This window comes from Plectropomus leopardus, chromosome 4, assembly GCF_008729295.1.
Source record: "Plectropomus leopardus isolate mb chromosome 4, YSFRI_Pleo_2.0, whole genome shotgun sequence".
NCBI classification, from domain to species: domain Eukaryota; kingdom Metazoa; phylum Chordata; class Actinopteri; order Perciformes; family Serranidae; genus Plectropomus; species Plectropomus leopardus.
In genome coordinates, this window is record NC_056466.1 from 26,276,950 (window position 1) to 26,292,831 (window position 15,882).

A 15,882-nucleotide genomic window follows, 5' to 3' on the forward strand; every position below is an offset into this window, starting at 1 on the left:
GATATTTTTGCTGGCGTGTTAGACACGCCCCCCTTTACATCAATTCATCAAGCATTTTCTCCATTTTCTCATTCTTTGTTCCCCACCAAGAAATGTGAGAAAAACACATTTTTCTTAACAAATTCAACGTAACACGGGGTGAGTAATTGATAAACAAATGATCATTCTGTGGGTGAAGTGTTCATTAACTTAATCCCTGAGTAGATCCAACTTAATTTGTCTTTTCATCAGGACCATGACAAGAGGCGGCATCTCTCCCACAAGTTCTGCATGACACCAGCAGGAGAGTTTAAGTGGAACGGGTCTATTCATGGCTCTAAGGTTCTGACCATCTCCACGCTGAGACTCACCATCATCCAGCTGGAGAACAATGTTCCAGCACCGTTCATGCACCCGAACTGGGCCTCACACAGGTACCACGGATTCTTGTGTTAGCTTGCTGTGTGTTTCATAACCATACAAAATGTTCAGTGGGGATTGCTTTTTGTGCTTATAGCATCTTATTTGTAGACATGAAAGAAATGGTCAGAAAAAAATGAACTTTTTCCAAAAGTAAAAGCACACCATGTTTTAGCTCAAAAATGTTCTTTTCCTTATTTTGCAGGACCAACTGGATCAAAGCGGTTCAGATGTGCAGTAAGGCCAGAGAGTTTGCTCTGGCTCTGGCCATCCTGGAGTGTGCCATCAAACCTGTGGCCATGCTGCCTGTCTGGAAGGACTCTCTGGGCCATACCAGGTACACACATACGTCGTATACATACGTGTCTGTGTTTGTACTGTCCACTCTAACTGTGTACATAAATCTGTGCTTTTGCACTGTGATATCATTTCCCAATCAAACATAAACAAAATCAGTTACAGAATCCATCCACAAGTCCCGCTTCAATGCAAGACATTCAAATACTTCCAAAAAAGATAAAAACTCAAACAAGCCTGCACCATATACACAGGGGGGTGTGTGGTCAGTTCAGCAGGCAGAGGCAATCATAACCAGATCAGATCAAAAGGCCCACCCTCGCTGTGAGGCATAATATTTAGACTGCAAGTCCACTACCATTGCCACCCACCTCTGCCTCTACTACAGCTTCAGCACCACAGCGCCTCTTTTAAAGAAGTGATTGTCCAAATTTTCACAAGGTTAGGATCAGAATGTGTGTGACTGAACTGTGAGCAAAGAGAGTTTTTCAGCGACTTGTAGGACCAGCGTGTGTTTCAAGAGCAACTGTCATCTGCTCATTTTCAGTCAGGGCTTTATTTATTTTTTTGACTTTCCCCCTCTTTTTAATAATGTTTAACAGCAGCATGCCACACAGTCATCTTTAGTTAAGAAGTGTTTTAAGCCTTTTACAGTGTAATCATAGAACAAAAATAGAACACTTATTTGAGATAAATACATGGCTATAATTTAAAACTTATTTTTTTTAATTCAATACACAAATCTAAACAAAAGATGGGTTTTTGGAGGAAATAAACGTTTTCCATTTCTTCCAAATTTCCTCAAATTTAATTTCTTAAGCCTTGTTGAGAATGTAATTCTTTCCATTACAAAGATTTCATAAATGGCATCTTACCAGTTCACCATAGTGTGTCTGGCTTAAGTCATTTCTTTGTAATTGCTTTTCTAGCAGCTACACTCAGTTTTCCATATTAGTAATTTGTTATAAAAAGTTCTGATTATTGAAAGTATAGGCCCAAAAAGGAGTTTGTCTCATGTAAAATTATTTTTTGTCCCAAATGTAGTCACTAATTTTGTATAAATCTGTCCTAAAGTAAAAGGTTTTGGTGTAAGTCATTAGGGCTTTAATAATACTTTTACATTTCTCAAGAATCTTTTCAATTCCACTTATACCTAATATTTAGGAAAAAAAAATGAAATTTAAGTTGAAAATCTGAGATTTTGTGTTCATATGCCAAACACACAAATATGTTCACATTTGTGTGTTTGACTTATGAACACAAATTTTAGATTGAGACCTCACAGAAAAGGTTTTTCTGTTAAAAAAAAACATTTCCTCTACATTACTTGTCTTGCGCATTTAGAATTAATCATTTTATTATCATGTGTTTTCAGGTTAAACCGCATGACATCTATGGAGCGTGAGGAGAAGGAGAAAGTGAAGAAGAGGGAGAAAAAGCTGGAGGATGAGGAGACAATGCAACAGGCCACCTGGGTCAAGTACACCTTTCCAGTTAAACACCAGGTAGGTTGCATACTGTACTCACACAATTGCACTTTTCACTTGACTATTTCAAACCTGGTACAAGATTAATTAAACATGTTAGAAGTTAGATATTCTGTTGCCCTTCATGCGCACAAGGAACACCCTCTTCACACACTATACTTCACACACTATACTTCACACATACTAAGCATATCAGACTGAGATCGCACCACCATCACTGGCCACAAAGAGGTCGGCCCTGCCCTGTCATTTGACTGCATGCCTGACATTTTCTCTTGTCATCACAACCTTGGTTTATGCACAGCACAAATCCACATCTGATGTAAAGCGTTGTACAGCATGTGACACACAGACGCTGGGATGTCCAGGATGGCTGCCATTGTCTCATGCACCACAGCAGTGCTGGTGTCCACGACATTAGAAATAAATACTTGTGGCATCCACCTTTAGACTGAATGAGTGACGAGGGGGTTGATTTGATGAAATACCTCTGTCCAAACTATTCTAGTTTTGTTATCTGTGCTGACACAATATGAAACTATACTGACGATGGGTCGATTATGATCATATTTCATCTAGATTGGGACTTTACTGCCTGGAAAACTGAGGCATTACTGTGGGGAACACTGGTGTGTATGACTTGCGTATGTGAGTGACCATCAAGGGCTCTTTGAGGCAGCAAGTTAAGCTCTGCTATGAGTCATTTCCCTCAGTGATTAGTGACCAGTGTGTGAATAACCTCTCAACTTTTAATCTCTCTTAATGTTTTTACTCTCTCCTTTCCCACCCCCTTTTTTTCTTTCTCCCATTTCCCTTTTTGCTGAACATTTCATCTCTTTTTGCTTCTTTATCCCTGTTTTTCCTCATTTCTCTTTTTCTTTCTTGTCTTATTTGTAGGTGTGGAAGCAGAAAGGAGAGGAGTATCGCGTTACAGGCTACGGGGGCTGGAGTTGGATCAGTAAGACTTATGTGCAGCGGTTTGTCCCCAGGCTTCCAGGCAACACCAACGCCAACTACCGCAAAGAACTGGAAGGTCTGGAATGGGAGACTCTGGGGCCTGAAATGTGGTTTTCTCTAATTGAAAGTCTCTTTGACTCTGAGAGTGAATTAGCCTCTCGTTCAGTAATCTCAACGATGTCATTGTGTGTGTTGGCGTTCAGTGAATTAAGCCTCTCTTTTGATGTCAAAGAGCTAATCAAAGACCTCACATATAGCTTAGATTCGTATTTACTTGTACTGATATTTTATGTTCTTGTTTACCTTTAAGTGCTACCAAGTATTAAAAAATGTTCAGTATTGCTGCAGGTTAACTGCAGTGTCAAAAACACATTCTTTATGCTGTAGAAGGAGGAGATCGCATGATGAAGTTTGTTTTTTTAGATGCACAATAACATTGGCTGGTCATCATTATATGCAGATAAAGGCTTAAAATGAAATATTGGCATTGGCCCGAATATGATGCTTTACTTCTGAGACTAATAATTAGACTATAATTAGTCAAAAGCGGTCAGATAGTATATGTGTATATATCAACATCCACCAAAATAAGTTGAGTAAAATAGTAGTAGTTGAATTTAGGCATATCATATTTTGGCAAAAATTCAATATCGTGCATCCCTGTTGTTTATCTGTGTAATAATTGATGGGCTGTGTCCCAAAATGTCTGATTAACAGCATTTATCATTGGCTCTATATGTGTGTTTTCAAACAAATTTGACAACTTAACTTTCTCTTTTCTTCTGTTTTCCAAAGATGCGAAACTCGGCAAGAAATGTACGCTGCTGGATTTGAGTCTACGGCCCAGGGTAGCTGCACCAGAAGCTCAGGGAGCTGCTGTCTTAAGCATTCAGACAAAAGATCAAGAATCCTCTGTCCTCTCCAAGCCTGCGACAGATCATCCGACGTCTGTTGAGGATTTGGAGTCTCACGAGAAGATGGAAGAGGAAAAGAAAGAAGCGGTGAATGAAAAGGAAAAGTGTGAGGAATTGTCGTCAGATGAATCGCCTGCAAAGATGGAGGTGGACCCCACAGACTCACGATCAGATGAAGAGCAAAGTATGACAGAGTGCGACTTAGTGTCTTATAGCATTGTATTCAGTTGCATGTGGCGCATGAGATGTTTCATTTTAAACTTAAACAACTTTTATAAATACATTTAATTTAATGTGTATCCTTCCCAAGCTTTTCGACAGTGATTGTAAAGAGAATGCGATGAAGTATCTCAGTTTTATATCAATGTAGATTAAAGTCTGAATTCATTTTCCTCCAGGGTCCATAATTCAGGAGGAAAAGGCTTCCATGAAGGAGGAGCCTACAGACGACCCAACGCGACCTTTCAACTACGATGTAGTGGATGTCAGCAAGGGCTTTCTCACCCGCATCGCCTACAAGAAGAAGGTCAAGTCGTCCAAGCTGGACAGCCTGCTGGAGCGACGAGTGAAGCAGCACATAATTGAGGAGAGGCAGAGGCAGCAGGTGTCGACAGCAGTTTCATCCGCTTCACATCCCGCTCTGAGCACTCCGGTCCGGCCGCGCTCACCGCTCAAGCCCCAGACTTTTGCTCACAAACAGCTTGAAGCTGTGAAATTGGAGGAGAAATCTTCCACAACTCCAGAACCAGGAAAAATTGGAGGACGAGAGGTCGAAGGGGAAAGTCAGGCTGATATCTGTGAAACTACAGATGAGACTGTCTCTCCTCATCTTCCTTCTCCTGCTCCGGACTCCAAAGACAGTTGCAGTACAGGTACAAGTGAACATTCAGCTTCACCACAAAACCAAACCACCTCCATGCCGCAGGTATCGGAGGCAGACTTAGTGGAAAGGACTATGGGGCCAAAAGAAACCAATACAGATAGTTCAGGACAAGAGGCCGTCAAACTGCATGAAACAGCAGCAGGGGGGATTCGTAGCTCTCAAGAGCGACGAACAGCCAGTGCACCATTACATGTCGCTAAGGCTGAATATACTGAACATACGGGGTCAAAGGTGCCCAGCTTGAAACTGGACTCTCTGAGGACATCTCCAAGTGTTTTTGACCAAATAAGTGGTCAAAACACATCTCCTTCTAAATGTATTCACACAGAAACTTTAAGCTTAGTGCATTTGGGTACAGAGGAAAATGGCACGGGGCCAGAGGAGAACAAAGGAAATATAAAAGGCATCGGACAAGGTAGAACTGAAGGTGACAGCACTCCCGAGCCAGTTTCCCCTCTCCCTCAGGTAAATGGTAATGATGGCTCGGGGAGTGAAAGCATGTTGAGTAACTCTGTAATGAGCTCAAATAATGGTGTGCTTACTAACAGTCCTCAGCCCAAGGTGAACAACATTGGTAAAGGTGATGAACCAGGGCTGGTTGTCTCATTGAAGGACAGCACACCGCTAAAGCCTTTAGTGAACGGAGATTTGGCCCCTGTGAATGACTGTAAAGAGGCTCGGGGTAAGGAACTAAGCCTAGTTTCTAAGGTTGAGGTAGAAGGCAAGACAATAGTATCAGAGCAGGACTACACGCCTCCGCTAAAGATAACAAGGCTAGAGAACAACATAGATGCACTTGGAGCTAATACGCAGAGCACTCTCCAGCACAGCAGCACGTCACCGTTTCAATCCATGGAGGCTAAACCAAGTAATGTGATCAAAATCATCAGAATGGCTCCGTCTCCGATACCGTCAGCGGAAGAGTCCAGTCTGAGTGACGACTTTGCAGAGGAGAATAGTAACAGTGGTACGATGGAACCGCTCAAGACCATGGTCACACAGGTAACGACCACATCCACGACCACCACAACAGTAGTGTCCACAGAGACCAGGATAGCAAAAGTGGCATTGAATACATCTGGAGCGGCTACAACGCCTGTAGCGTCGATGACAGAAAACAGCGCAGTGTCCACCCTCACGACCATGACCAAAACAACTGTGACCAAAATCTGTTCCTCCGGGCTCGATAGCCAGTCAGAGGACAGCCAGAGTGAAACAGTGACACAAGAACAGAAGACGGCGTTTTCAGCCTCCATCAGTAAGTCGACCGCTGACGCAAGGGGTAAAACCTCAGTGACCTCCGTTGGCGTAAGCCTTGAGGACTCATCGTCAACAAAGGGCCGTGTCCGTCTCCTCAAGTTCTCCCGCACCAAGAAGACGCGCTCAGACACCGCCCTTCCGTCTTACCGCAAGTTTGTCACCAAGAGCAACCGCAAGAGTATTTTTGTACTGCCTCATGACGACTTGAAGGTGCTGGCGAGGAGAGGGGGTTTCCGTGAGGTCTCCATATTTAGCTACAATGCCAAGCCAGCGCTGGACATCTGGCCTTATCCTTCTCCCAGACCCACATTTGGCATCACCTGGAGGTAAGCTTGCTCTCTGTTTATTTTTCTCACACACTTTAACTTGTCACCCACCCTGAACCACACAAACATTATTCAGTGTTTCCCCTGATTTTAATCTAATTAATCTCTTTTCCACATGTGTATTTTACTCTGTTTTGACACCTTATTTTGAAAAATGGACGTAGTCATGTGCATCCTGAATCGTTTCAATGCATAACATTTAGAATGTGGGTGCACTCCAGCTTCAGCGGCAGTTGGTTGTGTGATGATGTGTGATGGCTTGCTTGACTGTAATCTTTTACTTGGTCAGCTCTGGTGCTTCTCTGGTGGACCAGAGGCAGCATCTGTTATTTCTGCATCTTCTTCAATGAACTTGACTAACATGCGTCCTGCCGTAACTTTGCATGCCGCAACTGAAGTGAGTGCTCAATAGATAAACAACCTTTTCGTGAGGAAATAAAAACACAACATTCAGAAATAAAATATTTGCACTAAACATAATTTAATTAATTAAATAATTAAATTTGCAGTGGTTAACTTTTATCAAAGTAACTTTTTGTCCAGTTTACTGAAACTGTCACTGTGTCCTGTCAGTAGTACTTGAGACAGAAAATCTGTGACACATGATGTTCTTCTTGCTCCTCCTTGTGCTCCTAATGGCATTTGTAAGACTCCACCATGCCTGAATGAAAACAACCAATAAGAGCCAGGAGAGGTTTCAAATACATGTGAATCACTTTCCGTGCACCCACAGGGCGGCCAGCAATGGTCTACACAGCAAAGACAAGTAAACAGAAAAAGACAAAGAGGAGAAGCTTGTTTTCACTTTCTCTCCTCATGTCTCCGATTGGTTGTTTTCGTTCAGGCACAGTGGATTCTTGCAAATGTTGTCAGGAGCATTAGGAGGAGGCAGAAGAACAGATGTTTTCACATATTATCTGTCTCATGTATGACAGGATATAGTGACCGTTTCAAATATGACAAAAAGTTAAAAAAAAGCAACGCCAGAAGAAACCAACACACATACAGAGGACATGCAGTGATGGTAGTTGTAACATTGACACTATAAATCTTGTACATTTAGACACATAAAACTTTATTCCAAACGATGAGGCAAATTCCCATTCTGAAAGACCAAATCAAATAAACATGATATAAAAGTTTTAGTCAGCTAGACATAATTTGTATCTACCAACTCCCCCCAAAATATTTTTGAAAATTCCTGCAAGAGCAGCACCCCAAATTCACTTTTAATTAAAACTTATGGCTAGACTTGAATTCAATTACACACTTATTTTGTAAAAGGCTGCTTCAGAGTAAAATATTATGAAATAAAACTTAATCAGAGGACACCCCCTTGTGTTTTTATTGGATTTTTTGAAAAAAGTGATTTACATCTGGTGCTGAAAATCCCCTAGCCAGAGAAACTGTATCCGGTCCTTAAGGCATTTTTTCTGCCGCATATTCATCAAGGATTTGTGTGTTTAGTGTGACAGTGCAGTGTATGTTAAGTCTTGATCCTGTGAAATGTAAATCATAACACACAGTTGTGGTTGTGCGTAGAAGTATGAGCAGGATTATCCACAGTTACCATATACTTTCATGTTCAGTTCTACCCAACTGCTCATTGATGTCGTGGTTGACATAACAAGGCTTCTGTGGCTTTCTTCCCCTATAGAGTAATACAAAGTTGCTTAATTTAAAATGTTTTACAACCACACACAGACCTTTACGGCTGTATTTAAAATGTAAATTTGTGATGGTGACAAAGACAACAGAAGAGATGAGGCTGATACTGTTTCCCTTCAGCATCCACCTTTTAACCCTCTCCTGGTTGTGTGCCATGTCTTGTTGATTTGTTGTTCATTATGTCTCCCCTCCCGCCGGCTGTTCGCGGCTTTGGCCCTGAGCTATGTTGTGGCTCTGAGCCTGGTGTCACACACATTATTTTAACCGGACCTCAGAGTTTCGAAGCAGTCATGAATCATCCGGCGGACAAGTGTCAGGATGTTCGCTTTGTGCAATGACCCAACCCTGCAACCCAGGGATAGTTTCCTGCCTGTGGTTACACATGGGAAAAAGAGTATTCACCAAACCCCAATACACACACAGCAGTATGCTGATGTTTTTGTAGAAGTTCAAGATGTTTTAAATGAGTGCCAAGTTCTTTGTCAAAACAGCAGTTGTGGCCATAATGATGCATGGAGGGAATATTTCTTCTAAGGGACATTTTTCATTGATGGAGACATCCTGTCATCTAATTCTATACTCAGAACAGTTTGTTACAACCAGAATTTTTTATCAAATTAAAAAGGACCAAATGAAATATGCACAAGCGTCCACTTTGAACTTTGTGAGTTAAAACTGTTGTTTTATGGGCTTTTGTATTTAGAGATAAATCTACCCCTCAACTGGATTATTGTACAAAATGATTTATTAACAATGGCAGCCAGTCGTTCTATTTCTTTCATGGAAATGGTCATGAGGGGACGGCAGCATCACCCAAAACCTCAGTCTGTTTTTACTCTGCCTCTTCCTGTTCCATGATGCGCAGCAGTGTGTTTTCTGTAACACTGAGCGAGTCACTGGCGGTCAGTTGCCCTGCACTAATAAACTGCATGACACTGAGGCAGCCGGGAATGCCAAAAACCTTTCAGCTCATAGCTGTACAACACCTGTTATTTCTGTCAGTAGTGTTTATAAACCAGTTTGAAATCGATATTATAAGCAAAATGTAAACAACAGACCTTCATGTTATGTATAGCTGCAAAGTTGTGAATGACACACAATACGTTGACAGCATGAAACTGATTATTCGACTAATACTTGAACTTTGGGGTTGTGTTAAAGGTATCGCCTGCAGACGGTGAAGTCTTTGGCTGGTGTGAGCCTGATGCTGAGGCTCCTGTGGGCGTCTCTAAGATGGGACGACATGGCTGTCAAACCATCCGCTGCTGTCGGCACCACACGTACAGGTATAACTGGCTCTCCCAAACCATCCAACCTCCTCCAAATAAAGATCCTTCACCTGGGAACTGCCTAAATTTGAATTTGGGTTTTAAGGCAATTATTGTGTTTTTTGATATGCATTTAATGTATGTGAGATGTAGGAATGACTTTTTTAAAAATTAATTTTGATTTAATATCTTGTATGACTGTTATATGCTTTATTTATACCTATATTTCTAACTACATTTTGGAAGATTTTGTTCAACTCCAACCTGGTGTTCAAAAAACATGAGCATTTCTATGATTTCGTATCCCCTGCTGGGCCAGAGAAACTTGAAAAAAATGTGTCTTGAAAAAGACACGGGCTTCAGTGTCATTTGGGTGTCGCTGTGTGATTGTTGGAGTGCATTTCCTCCATCTTGTTGGGCTCTCCTCCTCGTCACCGTACCAACCCAGCCCTATCCCCACTCATTGCTACAGAGACGTCAGATACCGAAATCACCACCACCGAGATCATCAAGCGCCGCGACGTGGGACCCTACGGAATTCGCTCGGAGTACTGCATCCGAAAAATCATCTGCCCCCTCGGAGTGCCCGAGACGCCGAAAGGTTAGATGCACTTTTTTATTCCTTCTTATTTATGCTAGAGACAGAGTTTAAGTGTCCCAAGACCAAATTAAATCAACTCTTTAGACCACCAAGACAAAGTAATGATCGTAGTAGAGAAAGGAAGGATGGACTTTGTGTCTATTTCAATTGTATAGCTCCTTTTTTTTTTGTTGCAATGTTTCAAAGTTAAAATAATGATCTGTTGTTGATCTATCATTCCAGAAACCCACACCCCTCAGAGGAAGGGGCTGCGCTCCAGTGCCTTGCGCCCCAAGAAGCCTGAGCCCGCTAAGCAGACGGGCCCAGTGGTGATCGAGACCTGGGTGGCTGAGGAGGAGCTGGACCTCTGGGAGATCAGAGCCTTCTCAGAAAGGTCAGAGGGTCAAACGTATTATGTGTTTACTTGCCATGAAGCTTGATCTTGCAGTCTGTCAGAATGGCTTATAAACATGTAGGAAAAAAAATCCTATTTAAAAAAAAAATCCTGTTTTAAGTCTTGCTGAAATATGTGGTATTTTGCACCCTACAAAATATGACAACAACCTACAAAATCAAAAGTTCATAAATAAAATTGATTGAAAGCAATATCCAAGGAAAACAAGGAAACACAATCAACTAAAATGGCTGTAATTTTAATAATAACTTTAACCTATTGATATTTCTGCCAACTAGCTAGAGTTGCAGTGATTAATCGACCAATGGCACACATGGCTAATAGTCACATCTAATTTCTAAAATATATGGAAATATTGTTGGGTATATGACAATACTGGAGAAAAACTTTTTTATTTTTCTGAAATGTTTGCAGAGAGCTAAAGGGTTTTTTTTCTTTCACAGGGTGGAGAAAGAGAAAGCTCAGGCAGCAGAGCAGGCAAAGGTGAGTGTGGTTCTGTTCAGTCGTCTTTCCACTGAATATTTGATTACTTAAAAGGTGCATTAATCCTTTATTATATAAGTAAGCCCTTTAAAAAATGTGTTCCAAATGAGGCTTACGTTTTACTTTTAGTGGGAGGAAAAGGATGCATGTGTAGCAGTAGACACTAAGGAATCTGTGATTTTGGCACACCATGTTTGAGCAATGAGTGAAAAGTTGACTAAGACAACAGACAATCTATTAATTTCCGCTGATGGCATAATTTGATCAGGCAGCTTACGCCCAAACATCTCGGTCTAAACCTATTGATACCACTGTTTAAGCTCATTTCAGCTGATTTGATGTATTGGTAATTCTTTTGAATACTTCTGTCACGTGTTCCTGTGTTGATGTACTGACTGATACCTTCTCAGAAACGTCTGGAGCAGAAACCAGGCTCAGTCACAGCTACCCCAACAGGGACTCCCGCAACACCTGTCGCCACGCCCAAAGTCATCGTCGGCTCAATCTCAGGCCAGGGCACCCCCAGCACCAAGGTGGTATTGTCCACCAAGATGGGCACCCCCGTCACATTCCAGCAGAACAAAAACTTCCAGCAGTCGTTTGCCACCTGGGTCAAGCAGGGTCAAAGCACACAAGGTACATTGGAAAGCAGTCTTTGTTTTTGCCCAAAATGAGGGGCAGAGCATGTCGGGACAAATAATAATACATGTATTCACAAGAGACACCATTCATCCTTGCATTTGACATTGATACAATATAATAATATTTGTAACTGTGTCTTAATTTGCGTTGTTAAATGTGTGTGATTCACTGCAGCTGTACTAGTTTCGACACATACGATGTGTTAGTTGATTAACTGTAGACAGTGCTGACATATTTCCTGAAGTTTCTGAAAATGTGTTTTTTTCTGTGTATGATTTTGTTTTAAGATTGTTGACTAGAATATAGTAATGTAAGCGAACCTTGTTAATCCGAAAAGAAATTCTCATGCCAGATATTACTCAAAATTATAAAAACGTAAGAACAGATGCAGTTGAGTAATAAATGTAAAGGAGTAAAGCTAAGACTAGAGCCTTGTAGAATTACAGTAAAAGTATGATATTTATGTCTGATGGTTTCCCACAGACTCTTTATTTGTGGTGGCCCACATTTTTAAAACATCTGCTGCCACATATAGAATTTATATTTTTGAAGCCAGACAGTTCATCAGGAGCGTTACTAGAATATATATAGGGTGCTGTTCGGTTAATAATTACACAACAGTCTCGGAGCGCGGAGCGTACTCTGGGCACAGATGGAACAGCAGAACTTCAGGCGCAGTGACAGTAAAACTTAACATTTCATTGTGCTGGGTCTAAAAATCTGCAGCAGCTGCTCTTCTACTCCATCAATCTGATCAGCTCTGACTGGATTGACAGATCTACTATCCATCCCATGACCTAAACTCCTTAAAATCCTGCTGAGGAAAACAAGAGATATCATGATGAGTTCTGCCTGTGCTGCATTCACAGAGAGTTTAGAGAGGGACACAGAATAATTAAAAGGGGACACACACTTTCAAGATAAAAACAGAGTTCGTTGACCCCCCTTTCCTGTTGTCAGCTCCTGCCATACATAGATTCTTATTCTCTGGGAAACACTGATCTTGTCTTAGTAAGATATTATTGGATTTGAAATAGTAACAATATTTGTAGTAATTTTGTTTGTTTGCTTTATAAGGAGCAGGCACGGAGACCACCGTGGCCACGTCTGGTGGACACACCTTCCAGATTACAGGAACCTCTGTGGGTGGAAAGGTGGTTACCACCAAGCTGCCCCTACCAGCCAACAGCAAGATCGTCACAGTCAACGTGCCAACTTCACAAGGAGGTACTGCAGGTTTTAATAAGTCACACCTTAGAGGCGAACGGAGGGCACAACATTTACTCAGTGTAGACATTTCTTCTTTCCATCCACCACCGTTTAGGGATGCATTTATGTTTGTGTTTTTATTGCTTCACCTCGGACCCACAGTCGAGACATTTCAAAGGTGTCAGAGAAGCCAAATTAGATCTAGCTCATTAATTGGATGCCATTGTAAGCAATTTAGCTTGCCAACTACGCGCATGGTGTGCTAGAAGTACTGTGCCTGTCTTCACTCATTTTAAATTCTAGTGGTGCCAGCGACCACAGGCCCAAATATTTTGAAGTCTCCGTATTAGACACTAATTAGACATTCCACTGTCCTTGATTGCCACTGTCAGTGAGCCAAGTACACAAGTAGACCGTCATTTTTAAAGGCCCACAACTTAGAGGAACTATAGGGCTCAAGTGTTCAGCTAGAGTAAACACATTGCCCCCTTGCCTCTCTGAATCAGTCATACAGCTGTCACATTTAGTTTCACAGTGGTGCTAATGCAGCCATGTTTATCTTTACATTCTTGAAATTAGGCACTTCATTTAGCCTGGTTCCAGACCTCAGAATTATTCCCCACATCCCTGATTTGTTCAGTGATTCCCTGTGAGCTTTAGTTTGAGTTTGTCCTCTAGTGATGTTTCAAGTTTCCTCTGAAACATTGGTCTTTATCAAAGAAAACCTGTTTAGGGATAAATAAAAATTAAAGCAGAATACTAATTTTTGGACATTTTTTCTCTTAACAGCAGTGGATCAAATCACTATTTTTAATTTGAAAGTGATTGCTTCTAGTGATCATCCGACAGAGAATCTTAAGCAACTCTGCAATGCAATTCCCCTGTTTACACCTGGTATTGACGTGCATCTTGGGTGATCAGATCACAAATGAACAGCTCAAAATACAGGTGTGAATGCACCAAAAGCGCCCTGAATGCATTTTGAGATCTGCTCGCTAAAACCACATTTGATAGTGACATTCTTTCAGCACTGATGTGTCCTGTTACACATTGAAGGACTGCCTAGTCAGTGGACATCCTCTTCGCAACCCTAAAATACTTACTCAATTTGTAAGTATTTTTTATTATTTATTTTTTATCTCTGGCATGCAGCTTTACGGTTTTGGTTCATTCTCATCGCTCCCATATTAGTGTTTTCAGATGCAGCAGAGAGGAGTTTTCAACAAAAACTCTCAAAAACCTACTGCACACTGGCTCTCCAACACCAAACAGCACAGACACAGATGTTTCTTTTAGAAACTGGTGGAGGCTAAAAGCTGAGCTAAAAGGCAACTTAATGTTGTGCTCACATTCACCACATGGACAAATGGAGTCAGAACGATTGCATTGATGCTGGTCACTGTCTTGAGCGACATTCACACGACACAGTTTTCCGAGTTATCCGATTGCTGTACTGTTACCATAACACAAATTGCTTTTGAAACTACTTAACACCCGGCAACAGGGCGTCACACACTACAATATCTTTCACCAGGAGGAATCCATGATGAGTATGTCATGAGCAGGTCAACTCACATCATGCGGGTCCAGGTAGCATACTACAAAGTCAAGTCAAAAATTGACAACGTTTTTTAAACCGAGTAAGTTATAAATGTACCAAAACATTCAATGCAATAGTCCACCCCCCCTCCCTCTCTCTCTCTCTCTCTCTCTCTCTCTCTCTCTCACACACTTTGTAAGGCGCTCAGTGTCTTCCTCCCTGAGCTCTCACTTCCCTACGCTCTCATTTACCAACAGTTTCAAATATTATGCACGCTGGATATCTGGGATGCCTTTGTGGTGTATCGTGAGCCTCGGGGCTGGCATCTTTGAACAGTTCTTACATAGCGCTCGAGCATGAAATTGTGAATGCCATGCTAGTGCCGATTTTCCTCTGATCAGGGGCTTTTGTTTGGGAGTTCCAAAAACTGTCAGGGAGCAGAAAATCTGGGCTAGGGTTGCGTAGTGTGAACCATGCATCAGCAAAAGAAGAAGATGAAGGAGATAGTGAAATAAATGAATGTAAAGCACAAAATTTAAGCTAAGCTTTTTATTCCATAAGTTTCCAGCTGAACAAAAGTTGCTACCATTTAAGAGAAAGTCTGCCACTCAGTGTGTTTTGTGCTACTGTAGCAGCGTCACCCACACCAGCCCCATTGTGGTGCCCACTATGTGCCAACCTCATGAGTCAGCAGCTTAGTTTGGTGTGGCACATCATGTCTGCCGGTGTCCGGTTGGCATGGTAATCTAATAGAAAGCTGTTATTTTGGTTGGATGGTTTTTGGGATGGTAGATTTGTGTAGTCTGAGGTTCTAAATCTAGACTGCGGATTCAGGATTGTTCTATCTTAAGTTAGGTTCTTTTCAACTTTTCGAAATGTCAATATTGACACCTGCACGGATGAGGCGATGGTTTGTACTGAGCACCACCGGGCCTGTCTGTGGTCCTGTCAAATTACTGCATGATGGATATTGCTCAACACTCAGGCGAGGTGGTCTGTTTTCAATGTGACGTTGACATTTCACATTAAAGCTGTTGACAGCTGTTAGGTGGATTCTAGAGGTCAGATTCATCCTTCACAAAATCAGTTACTTGACTATATGCTATATTTGCTGCATGTACTTTTAAAATTAAGTGGGCCATTTCAAGCAGCAAATATGCTTCAATAAGAACACAAAAACATCAGATAAGACAGGTTTGTCTGGAAATTAAAGAACTTTCTCTCAACTGATACATATTCAGTTTTTACAGGTTTAAACCTTTACCAGCCTTAACAATAAGTCTATCTTATCCTTTCTGGCAAGCTAACTGACTGAAAAATACAGAAAAGAAACAGCTGAATAGATCTTCATTTTCAAACATGATGCAGTGATGATGCCACTAAAAATAGTATCTCAGTCTACAGCAAACGTATCATTTAATACAGACGTGCTGAAATAAATCATTGCATTCACCGGATGAAGAGAATGGTATTTACCAAGGATACAAAAAAGTGATTTTTCTTACCTTTGAAGTCACCATGAAGGAGAAACTAAGTTCAGGTGGAGTGTAACCA

General features: G+C 41.5%; 1 protein-coding gene across 6 annotated transcripts in view; it reads left to right on the forward strand.

Moving 5' to 3' along the window:
• Window positions 1–15,882, forward strand: part of LOC121941842 (nucleosome-remodeling factor subunit BPTF-like) — a 56,337-nt gene that overhangs the window by 18,330 nt on the left and 22,125 nt on the right. For all 6 annotated transcript variants that reach the window (XM_042484742.1, XM_042484744.1, XM_042484743.1 and 3 more), the window contains 12 exons: window positions 232–413; window positions 605–736; window positions 2,072–2,201; window positions 3,081–3,216; window positions 3,936–4,238; window positions 4,453–6,523; window positions 9,353–9,477; window positions 9,932–10,060; window positions 10,283–10,433; window positions 10,898–10,937; window positions 11,348–11,573; window positions 12,657–12,806. In XM_042484742.1, the coding sequence (XP_042340676.1) occupies window positions 232–413; window positions 605–736; window positions 2,072–2,201; window positions 3,081–3,216; window positions 3,936–4,238; window positions 4,453–6,523; window positions 9,353–9,477; window positions 9,932–10,060; window positions 10,283–10,433; window positions 10,898–10,937; window positions 11,348–11,573; window positions 12,657–12,806 (3,775 nt within the window). The remainder of the gene's footprint in view (window positions 1–231; window positions 414–604; window positions 737–2,071; window positions 2,202–3,080; window positions 3,217–3,935; window positions 4,239–4,452; window positions 6,524–9,352; window positions 9,478–9,931; window positions 10,061–10,282; window positions 10,434–10,897; window positions 10,938–11,347; window positions 11,574–12,656; window positions 12,807–15,882) is intronic.